The 20,979-nt window shown below is 39.1% G+C and overlaps 1 protein-coding gene across 1 annotated transcript in view; it reads right to left on the bottom strand.

The window, feature by feature from the left end:
• AFG2A (AAA ATPase AFG2A) overlaps positions 1 to 20,979 on the bottom strand; it is a 179,561-nt gene that overhangs the window by 140,666 nt on the left and 17,916 nt on the right. Inside the window, exons 10-13 of the mRNA XM_089527241.1 lie at positions 10,135 to 10,289; positions 9,269 to 9,478; positions 5,093 to 5,146; positions 1,700 to 1,779 (exon numbers count right to left, since the gene is read on the bottom strand). Coding sequence (XP_089383367.1) covers positions 1,700 to 1,779; positions 5,093 to 5,146; positions 9,269 to 9,478; positions 10,135 to 10,289 — 499 coding nt within the window. The remainder of the gene's footprint in view (positions 1 to 1,699; positions 1,780 to 5,092; positions 5,147 to 9,268; positions 9,479 to 10,134; positions 10,290 to 20,979) is intronic.

A 20,979-nucleotide genomic window follows, 5' to 3' on the forward strand; every position in this document is an offset into this window, starting at 1 on the left:
CTCTATGAGGAATGGACACAGAGTGTTTCCACTACATGGTCTATAGTAGAAAAAACACTAAAGGGCCAAGCAGACAGTATCCACAGGTGTTTCCTTGAAAGCTTCAATCTGGTTATAGAAAAGGAAATGGATCTCAAGGCTACAAATCATTAGCATCTCTAAAGTATTTGCAAATTCCTACTGTGGAAAATCAGCCTGTAAAAACAGGCCATTTCCAATAAGTGCCTGGTCTGGTTTCCTACACCATTTAATTTTGGATGAATTTTATGAGAACTATGTTACATATTTTACCTCCCATATGGTTTAGATTTGACAATAAAATATTTGCGTCCTGATCTGCTCTTTCTTAGGCTTCAAAAAACAGATGTCTCTAGTAGATCATCACTATGCAAGGTCATCCTCCTATCTCCAAACAAGCTAAGCCAAGCCTGCATTTTCCCCCTTCTCCATCAATCTCTAGCTAACATGACGGGTTAGGAAGTCCATCTTGACAGAGAAATGGAGACCTTCTTTAAAAGGCCCCATGAACTCACTATCTCATTCCCACCCTTACCCTCCCCACCAACAACTCTTCTGTCATATTGGGTAGCTCCTAAATCTTTTTTAAAATGCATTTGGCATTTTTCTCTTTATCTGCAATATCTATAACAATTAGTTTACACATATTAAATAATGCTCGGGAGAATGTTTCAAGTCTGTAAGTATCACTGGAAACAAGAAGAGGATATTAAGAGAAAAGTATAACCATACAGTCACATCAACACATCAACCAAATTGCATTAAAGGGAAGAATTGATAAAAACTGGTGACTGCTCTGTTTCAGTTGGTTTCAGATTCAAGTCCAATAATTTACCTCTAATTTTTGCTGCTGCGAATAGACTACTATTGCTCTGATGACATATTCTATCCAGATTATCAATATACACTTGTGAGTATACAAGGCAGTGGGAGAGGTTTTGTCTAGCCATTTACACTTGATGCAATTGGAGAAAGGCACAGTTTTATTTATATAGTTAACAGAATTTTTTTCTGAACTCAGATCACTGAAATCTTTCCAACAATAAACCACACTACTGTGCATGAATGAAAGAATACAGTAACTGGGGTGCCCCCCTGAAGTGAATTTCATGTATACTTTGTTCTTGTTAACGGTCCTCGAATCAACTTCAACTCATGTCAATCCTGTGGATGAGACATCTCCAAGATTCCCTGTTCTCGAATGACCTGCTCAAGTCCTCTAGGTTCAGGCCCATGGCCTCCCTGATCAAGTCTAACCATAAGGCATGTGGTCTTCTATTGCCCTCGTCCTTTCCTAGCATCATTGTCTTTTACAATGATTCATGCCATCTCATGATATAGCCAAAGTACAACAGTCTCAATTTAGTCATCCTGGCTTCCTGGGAGAATTCAGGCTTGATCTGTTCTAGGACCTATTTGTTTATCTTCTTGGCTGTACACTACACAGCCTATATTTTAAATAACGCTATATGTATATTTTAAGTCAAGTCATTAAAATATACCCTACAAATTTAGCAAAGATTCATCCAGCTATTTTTACATCACTGAGTAATAAATGTATAATCAGACAGATATTTTTATTCATACAGAGAATTGTGCCACTGTAAGTAGGCATATGATTTTTTTCCCTCTTCTTACATGAATATGAATTTTCAAAATGGCTGTAAATAACTTCTCTTACCTTCCCCGTTCTACTGCCAGGGCATCAATTTCATCAAAGAACAATATGGATGGTGCAACAGCTCGGGCTTTTCTAAATATCTGACAAAATCACAGCAAGATGTCAAAAAGGGCAGGAGGAAATCAGATTGTTGCAAGACATTTTGTATTTACAAACTCCTCCTAGATTCCACAAGCTAAAATCCCTACACTGCTGGGGCTTTAAACAGGGCATCCTTTAGAGGACCACTTATTTCTTTACAAATAGGCCCTCCCAGCAAATGTACCTGTCAGTTGCAATTGGCAGCATCACTTAATTGTGAGCCACTCACCATTTTAACTATCTATAACATAACATTGCTTTGCAAACTGTGGGTAATTAAAATGTCAGGCAGCACACATATACAACTATTTAGTATTCTGAGTTTAAGCCACATCAGTAATTAGCCCTCACAGAGCCCTGTACACCATGCAGCTCCTGTGCTGACTTTAAGTAGGCATTTTCTGAAAGGTTCTTCCCAAAACCCCACATCATCATCATATGAATGTTGAGTAATAGATTAATCCATCTGAAAATAACTACATCTGTATTCAGACAAAAAACAGAGCTAACACATTCTAAACTAAAACTATATGAGATTCCTGTTTTAGGTTTTAGTAGTGTAGTGATTTGAGCAATGGATTACAACTATGGAGATCAGAATTTGAATCCCCATTCAGCCATGGAAACCCACTAGGTGACCTTGGGCCAGTCACATTCTCTCAGCTCAGAGGAAGAAAAATCTTGCCAAGCAACATGATGTTTCCCATAACTCAGAAATGACTTGAAAGCACACAACAACAGCAGCAAAAGTTTACAAAAATTATTATTTGATTATCCACCATTCTGCCAGGTACCTTCTAACTTAATTTTTTTTTAAATAGACTAAAAACACAATAAATTAGACTTTTGTTGTTGTTTTGTTGTTGCCTTCAAGTTGTTTCCGGCATATGATGACCCAATCATAGGGTTTTCTTGGAAATATTTCTTTGGAGGGAGATTGCCTTTGTCTTTCTCTGTGGCTGACAGACAGACTCATCCAAGGTCACCTCATGGGTTTCCATGTCTGAGCAGGCATTCAAATCTTAAACTCCTGAGTCATAGTCCAACACTCAAACAACTGCACCATGCTGTTATACAGTACATACTAAAATACAAACTAAATTAATTACACGATTAAAATACAAATTAGAATAACAGTTTAAAAAACCATGAGGTTAATGATAATAAGATTCAAAGTATTAAAATTCATAACACTTATTTAAAACTACTGACTGTAACATGCAGGTAGCTACTGGATGGTGGACTGAAAACAAAGGTCTTTTCCTACATGTAGAAGGACAACAGATAAGGGGTAGCAATATGAAATGAAATGAAATGGCTAGCAATATGGAGGTAGTTCTATAATCTGCGAACAGCCATTCAGAACTCCCTGTGGAGTCCTCAACTAACACACTTCTGAAAGTGGTGGGACTAAGAAAAGGGCCTCTCCCGGAGGTCTTAAAGTCTGGATAGGCTGATATACAGGTGCATGTCATTATTCTGATAGTCAGGAAACAAATCTCATAGGGCTTTACAGATCACAACCAGCACTTAGACTTTGTGCCCAGAGATAGACTGATAGCCAGAGGAGCTGTTTAAACAGAGAACTTGTCTGTTCTCTGTAATTAATCCCGGGGTGCTGCTCTCAAACACTCTTCAAAGTCGGTCCATGTAGCTTCATTTATATACCACTTCATACCGCCTAAGCAGTGTCTAAGCGGTTTACAACTGTAAGCTAATTTGCCCCCAACAATCTGGTATTCATTTTAGCGACCTCAGAAGGATGCAAGCCTGAGTCAAGCTTGAGCCCTTTTGCTGGTCTTGTACCTTACGGTTTTGAGTGGGTGGCTGCAGTACAGGCATTTAACCACTGCGCAACCAGTATTCTATGCAGGATGTAACAAAGGGATATGTTAGTGTGCCAGATCAGTTATCTCCAGGAAAGGACAAAGCACTAGCTTTAATGATGCAGATGAACTCCAGGATAATGACAAAATGTGGGAATCCAGGCTCTGAGATGAATTGAGGAATACACCCAAACTTCAAGCCTACAGAGGCTGAACAACTCCATCCAATATCAATCTTATTCCCTGATCTGCCTTTCAAGTGAAAAGGAGCAACTCTTCTCATCTGGATCAAGCATGAATTTGTTCACCACTCATCAAGTTTGTTACTGACACCAGTGGTTTACTAACACCAGACACTAAAACCAGATGAAAAGAAATACAGTTGGCTATCATTACAATACTGATGACACCGAACTCCATAGTTCTGGACAACTTCTCCTTCTGGTTTCATGTAAATATTGAATAATAAAGGGAATATGACAGAGTCCTGAAGGACTCCAAATGGCAATTACCAGAGCATCAAACAGGAATCACTCAACATTTATCTTCTGAGCCTGACCTTCCAGAAAAGATGAAAGCAACTGCTAAACAGTATCTCAAAGTCTCGTTCCAAAGAAGCAGCCCAGAAGAATGATTATCAAAAGTCAATGGTATCAAAAGTTTCCAAAAATAGCTTCCTAACAAGAAAAATATGGGGCACTGTCACAACAATGTGAAAGGTATAATGAAAGTTTCACAAGTTCTCCCTGCTGCAAGATCTTGTTAAGTCTAGATGACAAATGGAAGATGGTGATTACATATGCAAATAAATGCTCAAGATAAGCTCATGTCATACATATAAACACATGGAACCATGTAGTGAAAAATGATGTGATTATTACACTGTACATTACACTGTAATATAAAGCTTGGGAACATATCTAAACTACAATGAGTACAGGATGCAAAAACATGAAGTTATTAAGCAGTTAAGTTCATAAAACTTTGGGGTTTGGAAAGTTACCTTTTTAAAGGAAATTAGTTAGACTTACATCTCCAAGTCCTACTTCCAAATAATTACTGTCACATTCAAAATATTTGCAATTTTTAAAAATGTTAACAATTTCCCTTACCCTTTCTCAAAACTAAATATAGTAGCATTTGGTTACTAAAAAATCCCACACATCTCAACGCTATAAGTTACTGGCCTGCAGCAAACACACACATACAGGAGCACTCAGTCCTCCTGCTCATGTTTTCACTACTTTAATGACTATTACAGAACAAGGGACAGCAGTATTATCCACTGCACCAAGTATTACCAAACACTTGGTACATGTGATTGATATTCCTCTCCCATAACTATACTATAAAGATTACAGCTATGCTTATCCTTTGTAAAGTTACAATAGAAATATAGCTTAGTTATACCTTCATTATGAGACAAGGAAATTGCAAGCAATTAGCTATTTGAAATTGGCAACTTCCATGCTCTGTAACATCTTACCTCCCTGACAGCACGTTCAGATTCTCCAACATATTTGTTCATCAGTTCTGGTCCCTATGTGAGAAAAACAAGGCAACCTTTAAAGATTTTTTTCATTGTTTTACATGTGTTCCAGAGGTTTTTTGTTTTTTTAAACTATTATTTCCCCACAGGATAAGGAAAATACGGCAATTGTTAGCTATACTTTGGCCTCATCTTGAATCGTTGGTACAAACTATTCTACATACAGATAGCCTTCAAATGCATTTTGAAACTTTAGCTGATGCAAAATGTGGAAGCCAGACTGCTATCTAGAGCTTACTTTATGAAGCATATTTTTCTTAACTTTGTTCCATCTCGTCTGACTTCCAATTCACTTCCAACATTTTGGGCTCAATTCAAGGTACTGATCATTAGTCACAAATCCCTAAACAATCTGAAACTAGAATACTTAAAGGACCATATCCACCCACTGTACTGAACAATTGTGGTCTCTTTCTCTCCCTGTTCCAGCCCATACAGTTGGCCCTCCTTATTAACGGAAGTTTTATCCATGGATTCAAGCATCCACGGCTTGAAAACATTCAAAAGAAGTATAAATTCCACATAGCAACCTTTGATTTTCCATTTTATATAAGGGGCACCATTCTACAGTGTCACTGTATTTAATGGGACTTGAGCATCCACGGATTTTGTTATCCACGGGGGTTCCTGGAAGCAAACCCAAACAGATAATGATGACCCACTGTATTTTAATACTCAAGGAGATTCTGTCATTTTTGGACTGCACATAATACAGTCAGCCCTCTGTTTTCGTGGAGGATCTGCTCCAGACACCCACCCACCCCCGCGAAAATAGAAACTCACACATATTCAAGCCCCATGCATCTAATCCTGGAATTGCAGTTTTACAAGATCTCTAGCCTTCTCTGCTAAAGAGTGTTGGTGCCTCACAAAACTACAAATCCCAGGATTCTGTAGGATAGAGCCCCGACAGTTAAAAGGGTATCAAGTTGCATTCTCTCTATAGTTTAGATGCACCCCCACTCTTCCTTTGTTGTAGTCTAGTTAAGAAATGGAGCTGCATAATTCATCACTAACTGAGCTACCATGCTCTACATTTCATGTTTTCCCCCACTAAACAACAGAAGATCTGCTAAAAATTCCTGTCAGAACACTAGCCAGTCTCCTTCCCGAGGTTCAGTGATAGTTGCTCATGAAGCAGAGCAATGAGCTGTCCAAGTATAATTAATCTACTTTGACCGTGGCAGCCAAGAGGAAGACAGAAAATGGCAGAGGAAATTTTAACTGCAAAGTATTTTGACGTAACTGACCCAGATGACAAACCAAACTTAAGTACATATCAAGTGCAGAGAGGCATTTGAGGCGGGGTACAGGAAGTCAGCAAATGCCAAGGTGAAGTCAGAACTCTGACAACAGTGTATATTTTTGAAAATATTGCTAAGCAGTGAAAAAAGCAACACCTAACACTGAAAGGATCTCATTTAAAACAGAAAATATGACACCAGGAACATTTTCTACCAAAAAACCTTTACCGCACTTGGGCATACTTGCTAAATACAAATAATTTTAGAGCTCCTGACTCTCTTCCATCTACATCAGAGTACTCTTGCTTATTTTAAGGCTGTGCAACTAATATCCATTAGTTCTTAATACGCTTAAAATCCAGAACATAGAAGATCATTTGGTAATCCTCTACTTTATGAACACCAGAAATGCTTAACTATTTCACTTCCTCACTTCTGAGAAATATTAACCTAAGTAACAAGCACAGTTCACAAGAATTTTTTTAAAACCAGTTTTGGAAAACAAAGGTTGCTTGGCAGAGAACATTCTTATATCAAAAAGTGGCAAAAGCATAAGTCTTTTTAAAAATTTATTCTTTTCCTGCATGTTGCTTTTATGCTGCAATATCCCTCCTCACCATTTGCCAAGTTTCTTTTACTGCTGCAGGATTCCAGTCACCAGAGTACGTGTTCAAGTGGAACATAGTGTGTTGTGGGGGAAGTGCAGCAGAAAAACAGTATCCAGGGGCAAGGATTAAGCACCCCATCCCAATTTCTCTACACAAGACACCCAATCCAAAACTTGTTTGGGTTTACAAAAAAAAGTGATTGGGTTTTTGTTGCACAAATTTGTATGTAACGTGGGTCCAAAACACACTGCAGAAATAATCCAGTTTGAGACTGGTTTAACTGCTCTGGCTCAGTGCTAGGGAATCCTGGGAACTGTAGTTTATTGTGACACCAAAGCTCTCTGGCAGAGGCTACATGCAGGCATGCAAAACATACAGCCCAGGGGCTGCAAGCGGCCCACCAAAGGATTTTGGGTGGCCTGCAAAGGGCCATACAGAGGAGGAGGAGGAGGAGGAGGAGGAGGAGGAGGAGGAAGGCCAAATGCTCACACTGCAAGGTTCCTCCACCACCTGGCTTTCTCCTGAGGAGAAGGCCAAGCGGTGGAGGAAAAGGAGGACAGGCGAACACTCATCCTGCAAGGCTCCTCCACTTCTCGGTTTTTTTCCAAGAAGGAGGCTGAGTGGAAGAGGAGGAAGAAGCAGAGGATGGGCAAATGCTTGCTCTACAAGGCTCCTCTACCATCCTGCTTTGTCCGGAGGAGGACAGGCAAATGCTTGCCCTGCATGGCTCCCCTGCTGCTTAGCTTTCTCCTGAGGAGAGAGAAAGGCAGAGGAGGAGAAAATTAATATTATTAATTAACTAATTAATTATTACTATAATTAATTAATTATTGTTATCTTAATTAATTAATTAAAAGTTATCTGCCACCTGAAGACATTTAGCCTATTTTAATTTTGGCCCCTACCTACTGCCAAATTGTGCAGGCCTGGCTACATGTCTCACAAAACTGCAGTTCCCAGAATTCCCTGGTATTTAACCAGGACAATTAAACCGGTTTCAAATTGGATTATTTCTGCAGTGTGTTTTGGGCCATGGTATGTATGTTCATGGTGAGAATTTTGATGTGAATACTTTCAAGGATAATAGTTTCTGAAAACTCTTATTTGCTCATATGTGCCTAAGACATATGGCAACCCTATCATAAAGTTTTCTTGGCTAGATATATTCACAAGTGTTGCTATTGCCTTAGGATAAGAAAATGTGACTTGCCCAAGGTCAACCAAAGGACTTCCATGTCTCGGCAGGGATTTGAATTCTGGTCTTCCAGAGTTCTTGTCTAACACTTAAAGCACCACACCATGCTGGCTATGCTGAAAACAGTATATATTAACTGACTGTAGCCCCATGCCCCCAGCACTCTCAACCTTAAGATTATGACAATATTACTAATATAACAAACATATCATTTTGTGATCTTCCATGTGGCTAGAGGAAAAAATAGAACCTTCATTTGCAAAAAATCATACTGGTGCACAAAAAATTCTTTTCAGCCCTATCATAGTTAAGAATATCCACAACAGCAATGACAAGTGCCATATGTGGGGTAGAGAGAGATTTTATCCTTCAGGCCACCCCAAGAAGCCCCATGCCAGAAGACCCATAAATATTAGCGTTGGAAAGGCATCAGGACTCTCTTTGCTCTAAGGAAATGTATAGGTGCCAGATAATGTAGCCTTGGGACTACCAGGGAACACCCAATAGTTTCCTGGCCTTGTCAACCTATAGAAGCAAGTGCTGAAACTTGCTTTCCTTTGTCAAAACTAAACTTTTCTATGCATCTCTTTGGCCCATTACAGACGGGCCTTGGCTCCACCCCAGTACGTACTAGGGGTTGGCCGAGGACGCAGCGTCCAATCAGGCCTCACCCCTAGTACATACTGGGGATGTCAAAATGGCGGCGCCCTATACACATAGGCACTCCCATTTTGACATGATGGACACTTAGCGTTCGCATGTCGTGGCGTGGATGTGACGCAAGAAGAACCCGCTTTTTGCAGGTTCTTTTTGCTGCAAGAGGGAACCGCGCAGTTTGTCCACTGCGGCTCCCTCGCGCAGCAAACACGGACGCCGGCAGAGCGCCCTTTTTGGACGCTCTGTAAAGCGCCTTAGTGAAAAGATCTGCATACAGTTCTAAAAAAGTGACACCTCACATATCACACATGTTGTGGGAGGGAATGTTTAGCTTTATGAGCAACAGAGCAGGAAATGTTAAGTGATAAGTGTCTCTGTTCCATAGGAATGCTATGAAATTGCCACTCACTTTCACTGCCAAGAAATTCAACCCACTTTCATGGGCCAAAGCCTTAGCAATCATTGTTTTTGAACATCCTGGAGGTCCATACAGAAGCACACCCTTTGGTGGCTGAATACCCATTTGAGTGAATGATTCAGGATGCTTCAGAGGCCATTCAACTGCTTGCTTCAGTTTTAATTTGACATCTTCCAGTCCTCCAATGTCTGGCCAGGATACCTATACAATAAACAAAACCATTTCATTAATCAGTAGGAGACACTGTGAAAGATGAAAGTACACAGTTACCTAATAAGGCAAGAAAAAGGCAATTTAAATTAACTTGGCTGTTGTTATTTATCCTTATAGTTCCTAAAGACATATAATAATTTTGCATCCTTTCTATTTCAACCTAAGATGGAAGGGAACAGGGAAAACATTTTAAAGACTGATGCTGTCTTTGAAATATTCCCATGTGAGGCCTCTCTTGTGACCACCATCAATATCAGTTTGTGATTGTGTCCTATATAAAAATGAGAACAAGACTCTATAATTTAACTGTTATTATTGGTCAAGCCAAAGACTGTAGCTGCAGTTTGTTCCCATCTTCTTTATTTCCCAGAAAGCTGCCTCCATAGAGCATCATACAAAACTCTCTTCCTAGACTTTCTCAAGGGAAATACCTAAAGAGAAGGGTAGACAGAGAGGTACCATTTCTGAAGGTGTCCCAATCACTCTCCAGAACTCCAACACTCCCCTCTTGACCTACCCTGCAAAGGAGGCACTTTGGCCCTGCATGAGTAAGTATATCTGGGCCTACTGAACACATGTCTTCTCTAGTCTCCCAGTCTTTGAACAGTCATTGTACAGGGGGAGTATTGTACAAGGGAACTTACTTTTGGCACATCAACTGCCACCTCCCTCATGGCACTGGGCCTGACATCATTCATTCCCTGCAGAAAGTCACTGCAAGTAACAATCACTGATCCAGACACCTCATCATCTGAGACATTTGTTTTTGTCCCAAGTGCTCTCCGTAAAGCATACAGTCCTATAGAAATTATGAACAAAAATATATAACACAAAACATATGCCATAAGAACATCACAACAGAAGAGATAAATAAAATAAACAAGCAGGACGTGACTATGCAAGATTTTAATTTGTGAAATGAGATCTTCCCTTGTGACAGAAAATAAGAAAGATGAAACATTAAAGGATAGTAAGGATATTAGTAGTATTTCTTAAGCAACAAATAAACTAGGCATTTTAACAAAGTATAATCATTAGACGCAGTCTGTGGACTTAGAAGTAAAGTTATACAAAATGATGTGGGTCAAACTAAGATCTAATATGATACAAACTTGTTTGACATTATACTGTGCCTCTAATATGGAACCATACACAAATAAGTCACCTGTGTAAACAAACAAACAAGCTTCATTTATATACCGCGTCATAGCGCCTAAGCAGTGTCTAAGCGGTTTACAACTGTAAGCTAATTTGCCCCCAACAATCTGGGTAGTCATTTTAGTGACCTCGGAAGTATGCAAGCCTGAGTCAAGCTTGAGCCCTTTTGCTGGTCTTGAACTCGCAACCTTGTGGTTTTGAGTGAGTGGCTGCAGTACAGGCATTTAACCACTGTGCCACCAGGGCTCCTATGTAACCACTTATGTGGAATTTTGAAGAACAACACAATATCACCAACCACCACTCCATACCCTGTAGTGTTCAGCAGGGTTTGGAAGCCCTCTGTGTTACATAGATATTTTTCTCCCCAGTCTGAAAGAAGAGAAGAAGTGGGGAGGAGGTAAAGGTGATGTCTATTTCTGCCAATCCAGTGCCACATGCCTAAGTCAGGATCCAACCCACCCTTCTGCAAGTGAGCAATAAAGTTTTCATAATTTAAGATAGAGAGAGGGAAAGGAAAAAGAGACAAAAATAAAGTCAGAACTCTGCAAATTAAACCGTGAATCTAGTAAGATCTGAGCCTGCACACGTCATCACAGAGGTCAGTGCTTGTGGTAAAATCTTGTTTCAATTAAAGCAATAATGAGATACAGACTGAAGGCAAGCCCTCCATTCTTCCTGTTTCCTCTTGTTAGCATCATTTGTTCCTTCCCGCCCCACTGACACTTGACCTTAAATAACGGTTGCATTATTGCCAGGAAAGGATCAAGTCAGTACTTTGCCAGGAAGATAAATATATGCCCTTCTTCTTTAAAAACTGTTTAAATCAGACTTCTAATTTGTAAGATGGCACAGACCCTGAGTAATGAACTCACATTTTGTTTAAACTGCAAAACAGCAGACATCTGGCCAACACGAAGGAAGTTTTTAATATGGGGTCATTCAGAGCGCAATTTGGATCAGAAGCAGCCTTTACCCTGAATTCTAAGCTGGCTTTGAGCACATACTTATGTATCAGATGGCACCTATTTCCGGTGGCTTAGTGAACAATCATGTTCTGTTAACACTGACTAATTACTTGACCTCTCTTGGAAGTCTTATTCAAAATAAGTAACCATTAGACTTATATGAACCAACGAGTCTGGGGGAAAAAGTTTGCTAATTGTCTTATAAAGTCCATGAGGACTCTGTAAAGGAGACAGTGCCAGTTTCTATGTTACATTATTCAATACCTGACCTAGTTAAGAACTAGTAACAGTGAGTGGATTTTAAAAGGTACAAAGGTACAAGACTGGCTTTTGTGCTTTAGCACTAACATAAAATATAGAAATAAGGCTTGAATCCTATATATTGTTAACTAAGGAAAACTGGTAATATGAATTCCTTTGTTTTTGTTTTCTGGTTGCACAAATGGTAGCACGTTTGTTATTGTAGTCCCTAAGTCAAGTTTTCTTAACCAGGGTTCCTTGAAACCCTAGGGTTCCGCAAGAGATCATGACTGTAAAAAAGCAAACAGTTTTTGACCTATAGATATAATAATTTTATGCTGGGGTTCCCTGAAATCTGAAACGTATTCAAAAGTTTCTCCAAGGTAAAAAAAAACTTGAGAAAGTGCCCTAGGCACATAACCAACTGCACAACCAGTTCTGCAGCAAGCGGCATAGCTGAAAATTGTGTTAGCCTCCCCCCTCCTTCTATACAATTCATATAACTAGGGGGTCTCTGAGCTCATTGTATCTTCTGCTAGCTGCTATCAGAATGAGATAATATGATATCAGCTTAAGTCTTCCTGCAGATTAGAAAGGTTACAGAATGCAAAAACAACAGTAGAGCCAGAGGCCATTGTTAATTCTTACAATGACCCCCACCCCAGGTACTACTTTTAGAAGGGCATCATGTTTTGTTTTGGGGCTGAATATGCTAAAGATACCAGATCCCATCTGATCTTGAAAGCAAAACAGGGTCAACCCTGGTTAGTACTTGGATGGAAGCCAATGAATATCAGGTACTATAGACTAGATTTCAGAAGAAGGAACTAGCAAAACCACCTCTGAGTATTCCTTGCCTAAGAAAACTCTACGACATTCATGGAGTCATGATAAGTCAACATGTGACCTGAAGGCACATACATATACATAATGCGTTGGCGAGGTATGGGAGTCAGGAATGTCAGAAACTGTGATTGTGAAGATCACGAAGAACCCCTGAATAAACAATCCTTCATTTTTTCCAACAGCACCAACTACACTATAGCTGCTGTAACCGGTTATAGCAAACACGACCTCAGGATGCCTGCTTCAGCAGGCAGAGCTCCTTCATTGCACTGTAGCATGGCTATGCCACCAGGTAGGTAATTATGAATGTAATTTAAGAATGATTATATTCTTGTGCCTGCAACTATAGTGCACCTGCGTCATATGTGGGTGCACTATATGCGGCTTTCAGCTTACTATATATACTCATGTGTAAGTCTAGAAATTTAGGTCCAAAAATTGACCCTCAAAAACTGACTCGACTTATCTATGGGTCAATGCAAGTACTGTATCTTAACTCTTATTTAAAAGAAGGAACCATCTCCTGATGAAAAGCAAGAGTATAATATGTGAAGCACTGACCCCCTCTACTCTCTCATCCATTCAGTCTTAAGAGTAAGCACATAGAGTTCATTTTATAAGTTCTTTGACATTGTTTTGCTTTGCTTCGTCCTTTAGATCTTTTGCTATATCCCCCTAAATTTTACCCTTGACTTATCCACGAGTCATAGCAAAATCCATAATTTTGGCCCCAAAACTTGCCCTCGACTTATACATGAGGTTGACTTATAGTCGAGTATATACGGTATGCTGAAAGCCAGGTGACGGAACTGGCAATGACGCACGTGCCACACTGTGTCACATGCACAAGCCTCATTGTTTTCAACACATAAGGCAAGGGTGCACTGTACTTTTTCTTATAGGGTAGCCCTCACAAAATGGCAGAGGAACACTGTGTAGTGCAGGTATTGGGTCTGCTCTGTTCTGCTCTGCTGTGGGTGCGAGTGTTTTGTTAACATAAGCCAACATTCATATTTTATTAAACAGCAGCAACTATTCCAAAACCATTGCTTTTGGGGAAAGAAGAAACGGTTACTTTTTGAAAACTGTAACTACAGCAGAAAACTGTAACTACATATTAACTACTGTTTGGGGTGGTGTACAGCAGCTTGGAAATAACTGTAACTATTTGAAGTAACTTTCCATGCTCTGAATGTAACAAAGCAGTAAGTGTAAATGCTTACAAATAAAACTTCTAAAGGTGGAAGAAAACATTTCTCTGACTCTTTTGTAAGCAAAATGTTCTAAAGATGTAATTATTCTTCAATTTATGACTTGTGGTTAAAACTTCTGAAAGTGATTAACATAACCAACATTATTAATAAAAAATATCTTTATTCCAAAGTCAACACTACTAATAAGTATACCATTGGGGTTTTATTAAGTGACTTTTTAATGCTTTTTACATCTTTCCACTGCACACTGTCTCAGTTTTGTAGGTGAAGGACAATCTAGAAATTCTTATAAGTGAATTAAAGAGACTCTTTAAAGATCTGCAACACATTCCTTTCTGCATGAGAAATTTATCATGGAACCCCACTTTAAGATGTATGCACTGCTTAGACATAATATAAACATGGGGAAGGGATGTGCTTTATATTATGAACTAGGTATGAAAGCAACAGAAGATTTGTCCTGTTCATACAGGTATAACCCTTAGGTCCTTTGCAACCAGAACATCTCAAGTTCAATCGGCTAAACTACTGCATGGAGGCACACGTAATTTACAGTCCTTCATGAATAACCCAGTATTTGCTGAAACATGCCTATTGGCCTGAACAGATGTTACAGCAAGGCACAAAAGGGGAAAACAGATTAATTTCATTTGCAAGGGTTCTATTACACAGAAGGTTTTTTAACAAGGACGACTGTACACACTTGCTTTACTGCCACAGCAGTGTATCACAAGGATTATTCTCAAGTCTCAAAACTATTCACAGCTGAAAATAACTGCAGCAAAAGTAAAATAAAAGAATAAACAATTTATTAACAAAATTCTAGTTCCTTGTTAGCACTAATATAACTAAATTCAGGCTGAAATTGAAATCTATCAACAATGGGTCTGTATTTCTGATGGGAAAAAATTCCTTTGCCCCATCACATTCTACTGAAAATTCAAGACAATGCAGCCACTGTTTACCAACTGACTTTTACACACAACATGCTTTTACACACAAAAATGTAAATGCAAGCCAAATTTATAGATAAAAGGTTGCTTTCTGACCATAACACTCAGAATCCTGCAGCCAACATAGCTATTTGTTGTGGTCCAAAAAAGCAACTCTTCTGAGCTGTGGTTTAGAATTAGGATTATCAGGAAAAAAATGTACAGGTACTAAATTAAAAACTTTTGCCCAGATTCATTCGACTCATATTGATGATGGCAGTAGCTACTGTGGTACAGTTTGCTTAAAATACACTCTTTAGAATTGTCTTATTTCATTCTCAGAAGCAATGGTTAACAGTACACAGTGGACCTCCACAGCTACAGCATAGAGTTGCCAAGGAACACCCCAGAGCATCTTTTCCTCCCAATGTCCTAACTAGTCCAAAATATGACCTATTCTCCTAGTTAGTGTAACACTACAGACTGTCCAGCCCAAGTGCTGTTAAAAAGTAGGGATATGTTTCTACATTAAGAAGAAGAAGAGGAGGAGGAGGAGGAGGAGGAATTCAACACGTTTCAGCAAACTTTTTCTTCAAAACTAACAATATGCACATGTGAAATGCAACAGCCAGATCAGGTAAGTCTTCCAGAGACCACATGAAGGTTTCATCCAGAAAGTATCCAGAAATGATTTCTTTCTTTCAGCAGCCTCCACTTTTATGATTTTTATATAGATCTACAGAATGTGATGGGATCCAGTAGGTTAGTGGTTAAGATGCCAGTTCTGATAATCATAAAGTCAAAAGGCTGGCAGTTTGAGATCCAAGCACCGCGTGATGGAGTGAGTATCTATCACTAGTCCCAGCTTCGGCCAACCTAGAAGTTTGAAAGCATGTAAAAGTCAAATTGATAAATAAGTACTACCTCAGTGGGAAGGTAACAGCATTCCATGAAGTCATGCTGGCCATATGACTACTGTAGTTGTCTTCGGACAATGCTGGCTCTTCGGCTTAGTAATGGAGATGAGCACTGTGCCCCCTACAGTCAGATACAGCTAGACATTCATGTCAAGGGGAAAACGTCACCTTCTTACTAAAAGCTATGTTTTTTAACATGTTGAATGTAGCTGGTGATGGCAACTAATGTGCTTTCTCCTTTTGTATTTTACTGTTCACACATGCTCCGTAAGATTCTTGAGGCTGCAGCTGTTTACCTTGTCTGTTATAGACAGGGGTGTGTGGGTGTGTCACACCTGTCTGACAGACAAGGTTTATATAGCCACAGTAGGATTGGTTGGAATAGAATCTCATTCTTTCCTAGATCAAGCTTTATTGCATTGTTTATTGCAGACATGCTGCTAAAACTTGTCACCAAAGTCTGTTTTTCCCCCACTGCTGATGCAGTTAAAAAAAGATATAGCTAGACACAGGAGGAGGAAAAGGAGGGCTGGACAAAAAATACTTTATTGAAAGAAGCTTCTTGGTCAGAGGTATGCTTGTAATTATTAACAGGATACCTAAATTCTGACCTGCCCAAAAATTATCTGCTTACTGTGGTCTTCCCCACACAACCAAAATACAACAGAATTATAGAACCCTTCTCTTTCCACAGTTTCTTGTTCCTTCCCAAGCACAGCAAGAGCAACTACTACCAATGAGCCATTCCATTGTTGCTTTAAGCTTATGTACGTAAAAGATTGACTTAAAATCTTTCTTAACAGAAGAAACAGCACTGTAAACACAAAAACAAAGCATTATAAAAGATGTAAGTAAGCTGAGCAATTTATTTCTACTGGTAACTGCTGGTAACAACAACAAGCAAAATAATAATAATAATAATAATAATAATAATAATAATAATGAGGTTTTATTATAGTACAAAAATTTCTGCCCAGTAACTGGCACCAATTGGAGGAATTTGCTCCCTGAGAGCATCATTTCTGTATTTTTGTTTGGCTAAGTCTCATGAAGGACAGAAAACAAGAAACAAGAAAAAACTAACCTCTCATCCGCCAGAAGAACTAGAGTAAACATCTCTTAAACTAAGCACCCAATCTGGGTCCTTCTGGCTGTTGTGGACTATAATGTATATCAACCTCAGTCATCACAGAGATTATTAGAGTTACAGCAGTGATTCTTAAACTGTAGGCAGGGACGTTGCTAAGGGGAGCACGAGACATGGAAACTGTGATCCCTCCTCTTCTTCCCAAACCTTTTCTCTCCAGGAGGAGAAGAGAAAGGCGAGGAGGCAACTGCCTCTCCCTGAGTGAGGAGCCAGAGGAGAGCAAGGAAGCTTGCTAGATCTGACGAACCCCTTCCCAAGCCACCACTTATTTCCCCACCTGTCCCACTGCTGCCCAGTTCATGAGACAAGATGCTGCTCCATGAATATATTCATGCGATCAAAAATACACACAATAAGCAAATGAAATATTTTACCTATACCCTACATTCAGCAGGGGGTGCAACATCCACATGTAGCTTAAAGAAGGTCACAAGGATAAAACGTCTGAGAACCACTGAGTTACAATATACAACATCCACACTGGGGAAGGCTTGTTATAAAACATTCAGTACTGCACGCTGTCAATACACAGGAAGTTTAGACACATGCTCAGTTTCAGTCAGGAAACAAAAAAGTATTCAAACCATTTCATATTTTAATAAAACAGTCCATCTGGGCTACAGAACTTGCTAATATGGAACTAAAGTCGGGGGAATGAGTAAAAAGAGAAAAAAAAGTGATTTCTTACATGTAGGCTATTTCATCTGAACTAAAGATTTAATTCAAATCCATATTGTTACCACGCATGACGTGTAAACATAGAAAGCAAACTGGCTGGAACTGATTTTGTAAAGAAAAAAGTAAACAGAAGTGTCAGCCAAAATTCAAAGGAACATGGATCCAATACATAATTGGATTAGTGCAGGACTAATTAAATAAAACATTTAAAAACACGCTGCTATAAATTAGCTCCAGATATGCAGTACAGAAGAACAAAATTGAGGATAGAAATGAAAATAGGCTATAGAGATGAAAATAGGAGGATAATGGCAAAATTAAAAAAAACAGAAATTCTGCTTTATCACTTTGAATCGTTGATGGATAAAGAAATCCTAATACATATACAAACAAATGCACATGCAAGATCTGCAACTAGGTCTTTTTAAAAGCAGTTACAACTGATTTTTTTTCCTGAACAAAAAAGTCTTTTTATTAAAATGATTGAGTTCCATCTAAAGTGGAAGTTATGTTCTTTAATCTGTTTCTCTACAATAAGATGAGTGCTAACCTTATTAGGTATATAGATAAACCCCCACCTTTCCTTCAATGATCTTGATGTGGCATACATAATTCCATTTTGCCCTACTTTATCTTCATAACAACCCTGTAAGGTAGCTTGATAAAGAGCGAGTGGCAAAATATCACCCAGTGAGGCTCACGATTTAATGAGACAAGAAATAATCTCTGTATTAAAAACAAAACACTTTAAAAACATAGCACCAACCTGTTAAAAGTCCCTTTCTCAGTCACCAGTCACTTGCCTAAAGACCATTTATATAAAAAGGTTTTAATCTGCTTGTAGGGGTATAGCAGGAAGGGTATGAGCCTATCCAACCTCAAAGAGAGTACAACCCAGGAGCAGTCAGCATAAAGGCCCTCTCCCACGTCCCATTAAATACAAGTATAAAGATATGCCTCTGTACTTGCAACATCAAAGCAGTCCCAACTGGTATGACTGAGTTACCTGACGTATTACATACTGACTTACTTCCAGTGAGATCAAGGCAGTGTTCCCTGTTATATTCTCCTGACAAGCCTGCAGCAGGACATACTGAGAGAAAAGACTAGCCCAAAATCACAATGCAGCCTCAAATCTGAATCACTGAAATCCCAGTCCAACCCTTTAATCACTACACTACACTGGCTCTTCAAAAATGGTGTGACCTTGAACAGACACAAGTATATTCGCACCTGTAAAATCCATGCTTTTCTAGTTGAATGGCACTAGAGCGGTGTTGGAATGGGATTATTTCTGTGACAGGACAGCCACTTCTTTGGCCGCTTTTTTGTATATCAGCAACTTACAATTGTCTGCACTGTACAAGTGTGCAAAATAAAAGTTTGTGCATCTTGTTATAAGGACAATTTGAACTTCTCTACAGAAGAAAGAAGATGGTGGGGGTCCAGATTTAATTTCACTCCTATATTTTTCTCTCCTCTATCCTTCTTACATGTTATTGCCTCCCTTTCATTCCTTGTGAGATGATTAGGGGAGTGAGGATTTATAACTACAAGTGGAAACAAAACAAAAGAAGTGGAAAAAGTGAATTTTCTAACTATAAGAATACTAAATAAATGAAGCAGACTACAGAATTGTAAGTGAGAAGGCCTGAAATGTAGGATTTTTGCAGACTGAGGTTAGATGACGCCATAACTGCTGGCTAATGTTTATAGGCTGATAATCTAAAAACAGTGAAAGAAGCAGACAGAAAGAAAATCAATTCATTTGAAATGTAGTGCTGGAGAAGAGCACTTAGAATACCATAGGCAGCCAAGAAGACAAACAAATGGATTCTTGAACAAGTCAGACCATGATCAAGTTGAGACTATCGTACTTTGGCCACATAATGAGAAGGCATGGATCACTAGAAAAAATAATAATGCTAGGAAAGATAGAAGGTAGAAGAAAGAGAGGAAGACCACAAACCAGACTTAGCCAGGGAGGCTATGGACAAGGGCTTGCAGGATCTGGGCAAGGCAGTGGAAGATAGGGATTCTTGGAGATGTCTTGTCCACAGGGTCGCCATAAGTCAGAACCCACTTGAAGGCAGCTAACAACAACAACAAACTAAAAGCAAAGTAGGAAAACTTAACAAAATAAGACCATGGTGATGATTCAGTTATAAAATTCTTGGCCTTATCTGGTCTGTTATCAACCCTCCTCTAAAGAAAGTGAAGGCTCAAACAAAAAATACTCAGTTCTATACAAACAAGAAATGTGAAGAGGTGGCTGAGAAGCAGCAGCTCTCAGATACTAATACTGAGCTTAAAGAAGCTCTCTGGAATTACAATGAAGATCACAAAGAAGACTTCAACGTAGCTAGCCCAGTTACTGAGTTATCTCTTACAAACAGCCCAGTAACTAAACAGTTAATCCAGACTGACCAAGTGGTAAAGGAAGGTGTACATTTGGATATAACCAAAAATATGCAACTGGAAAGCTAAAAAGGCATTCAAGTTTCCTGCATATGCTCATATTCCATGTGGCTCTGGCAGAAGAACTCTAGGCCTATTTTCTTAGCAGTTGTGCCACTGCGGGAGTTAATTCCATAGTTAGCATGTTTAAGACTGCAGTCCAAGTTTGACTCTTTTTATTTCCTCCACGTCATTCAAGAAGTGGAAACAAAGGGAAAGGGAAGTTATTTCTGGATATGAGTAGAAGATCAACATGTTCCATCTTGTCTTGCACATGTTCCCTCAAGCATCAACATCCAGATGTAACTACTACATAAAAGCAATTACTCTGAACTGAGGTTCCTTAAAAAAATATCCACAAGAACATACGCAACAGTTTTAGTCAACAAAAACCATTATGCCCTTACATGTGGACACACAAATGGGGGTCATCAGGATTCTGTTTCCTAAAATGGGGGGGAATAGATGCTCATTTCATCAGCAATTGGAGCTACCCAAATTTAACAGGACTGCCTTTTGTTTAAAAACAAACTAATTGTGAAACAAACATATTAAGGGAGGAAAAAAAAGAGGTAACATAATTTATTGGAGAGAATAAACCAACAGATAATAAACTGAAAACACACCAGTGCAAAACCTTTCTTGGATAAATTTCTAGAAAAGATACCAAAATATACAAATATGTGTCCATGCAAAGATGATTTCTATATGCTCTTCACCAGAGGTAGTGAGATGTACAGCCTGCAAGTACCATGATCCCCACTTTTCTGTTCTGAAAACAGCCCAAAAATGCAAGCAAATTTTTTGCAGGTATAGTAGTTCTTTTTTTTTATCCCCCCTCCCCCCACCTTTATCTATGAATGCCTTCTGCAGTTGAAAATTGGCCTAAATGGTGACTCAAAGAGACATGACATCTGGTGTGCTGCAACACA

The sequence above is a fragment of the Sceloporus occidentalis genome, unplaced genomic scaffold (genome assembly GCF_023333645.1).
Source record: "Sceloporus occidentalis isolate IW3139 unplaced genomic scaffold, rSceOcc1.0.p SCAF_5, whole genome shotgun sequence".
Classification (NCBI taxonomy): domain Eukaryota; kingdom Metazoa; phylum Chordata; class Lepidosauria; order Squamata; family Phrynosomatidae; genus Sceloporus; species Sceloporus occidentalis.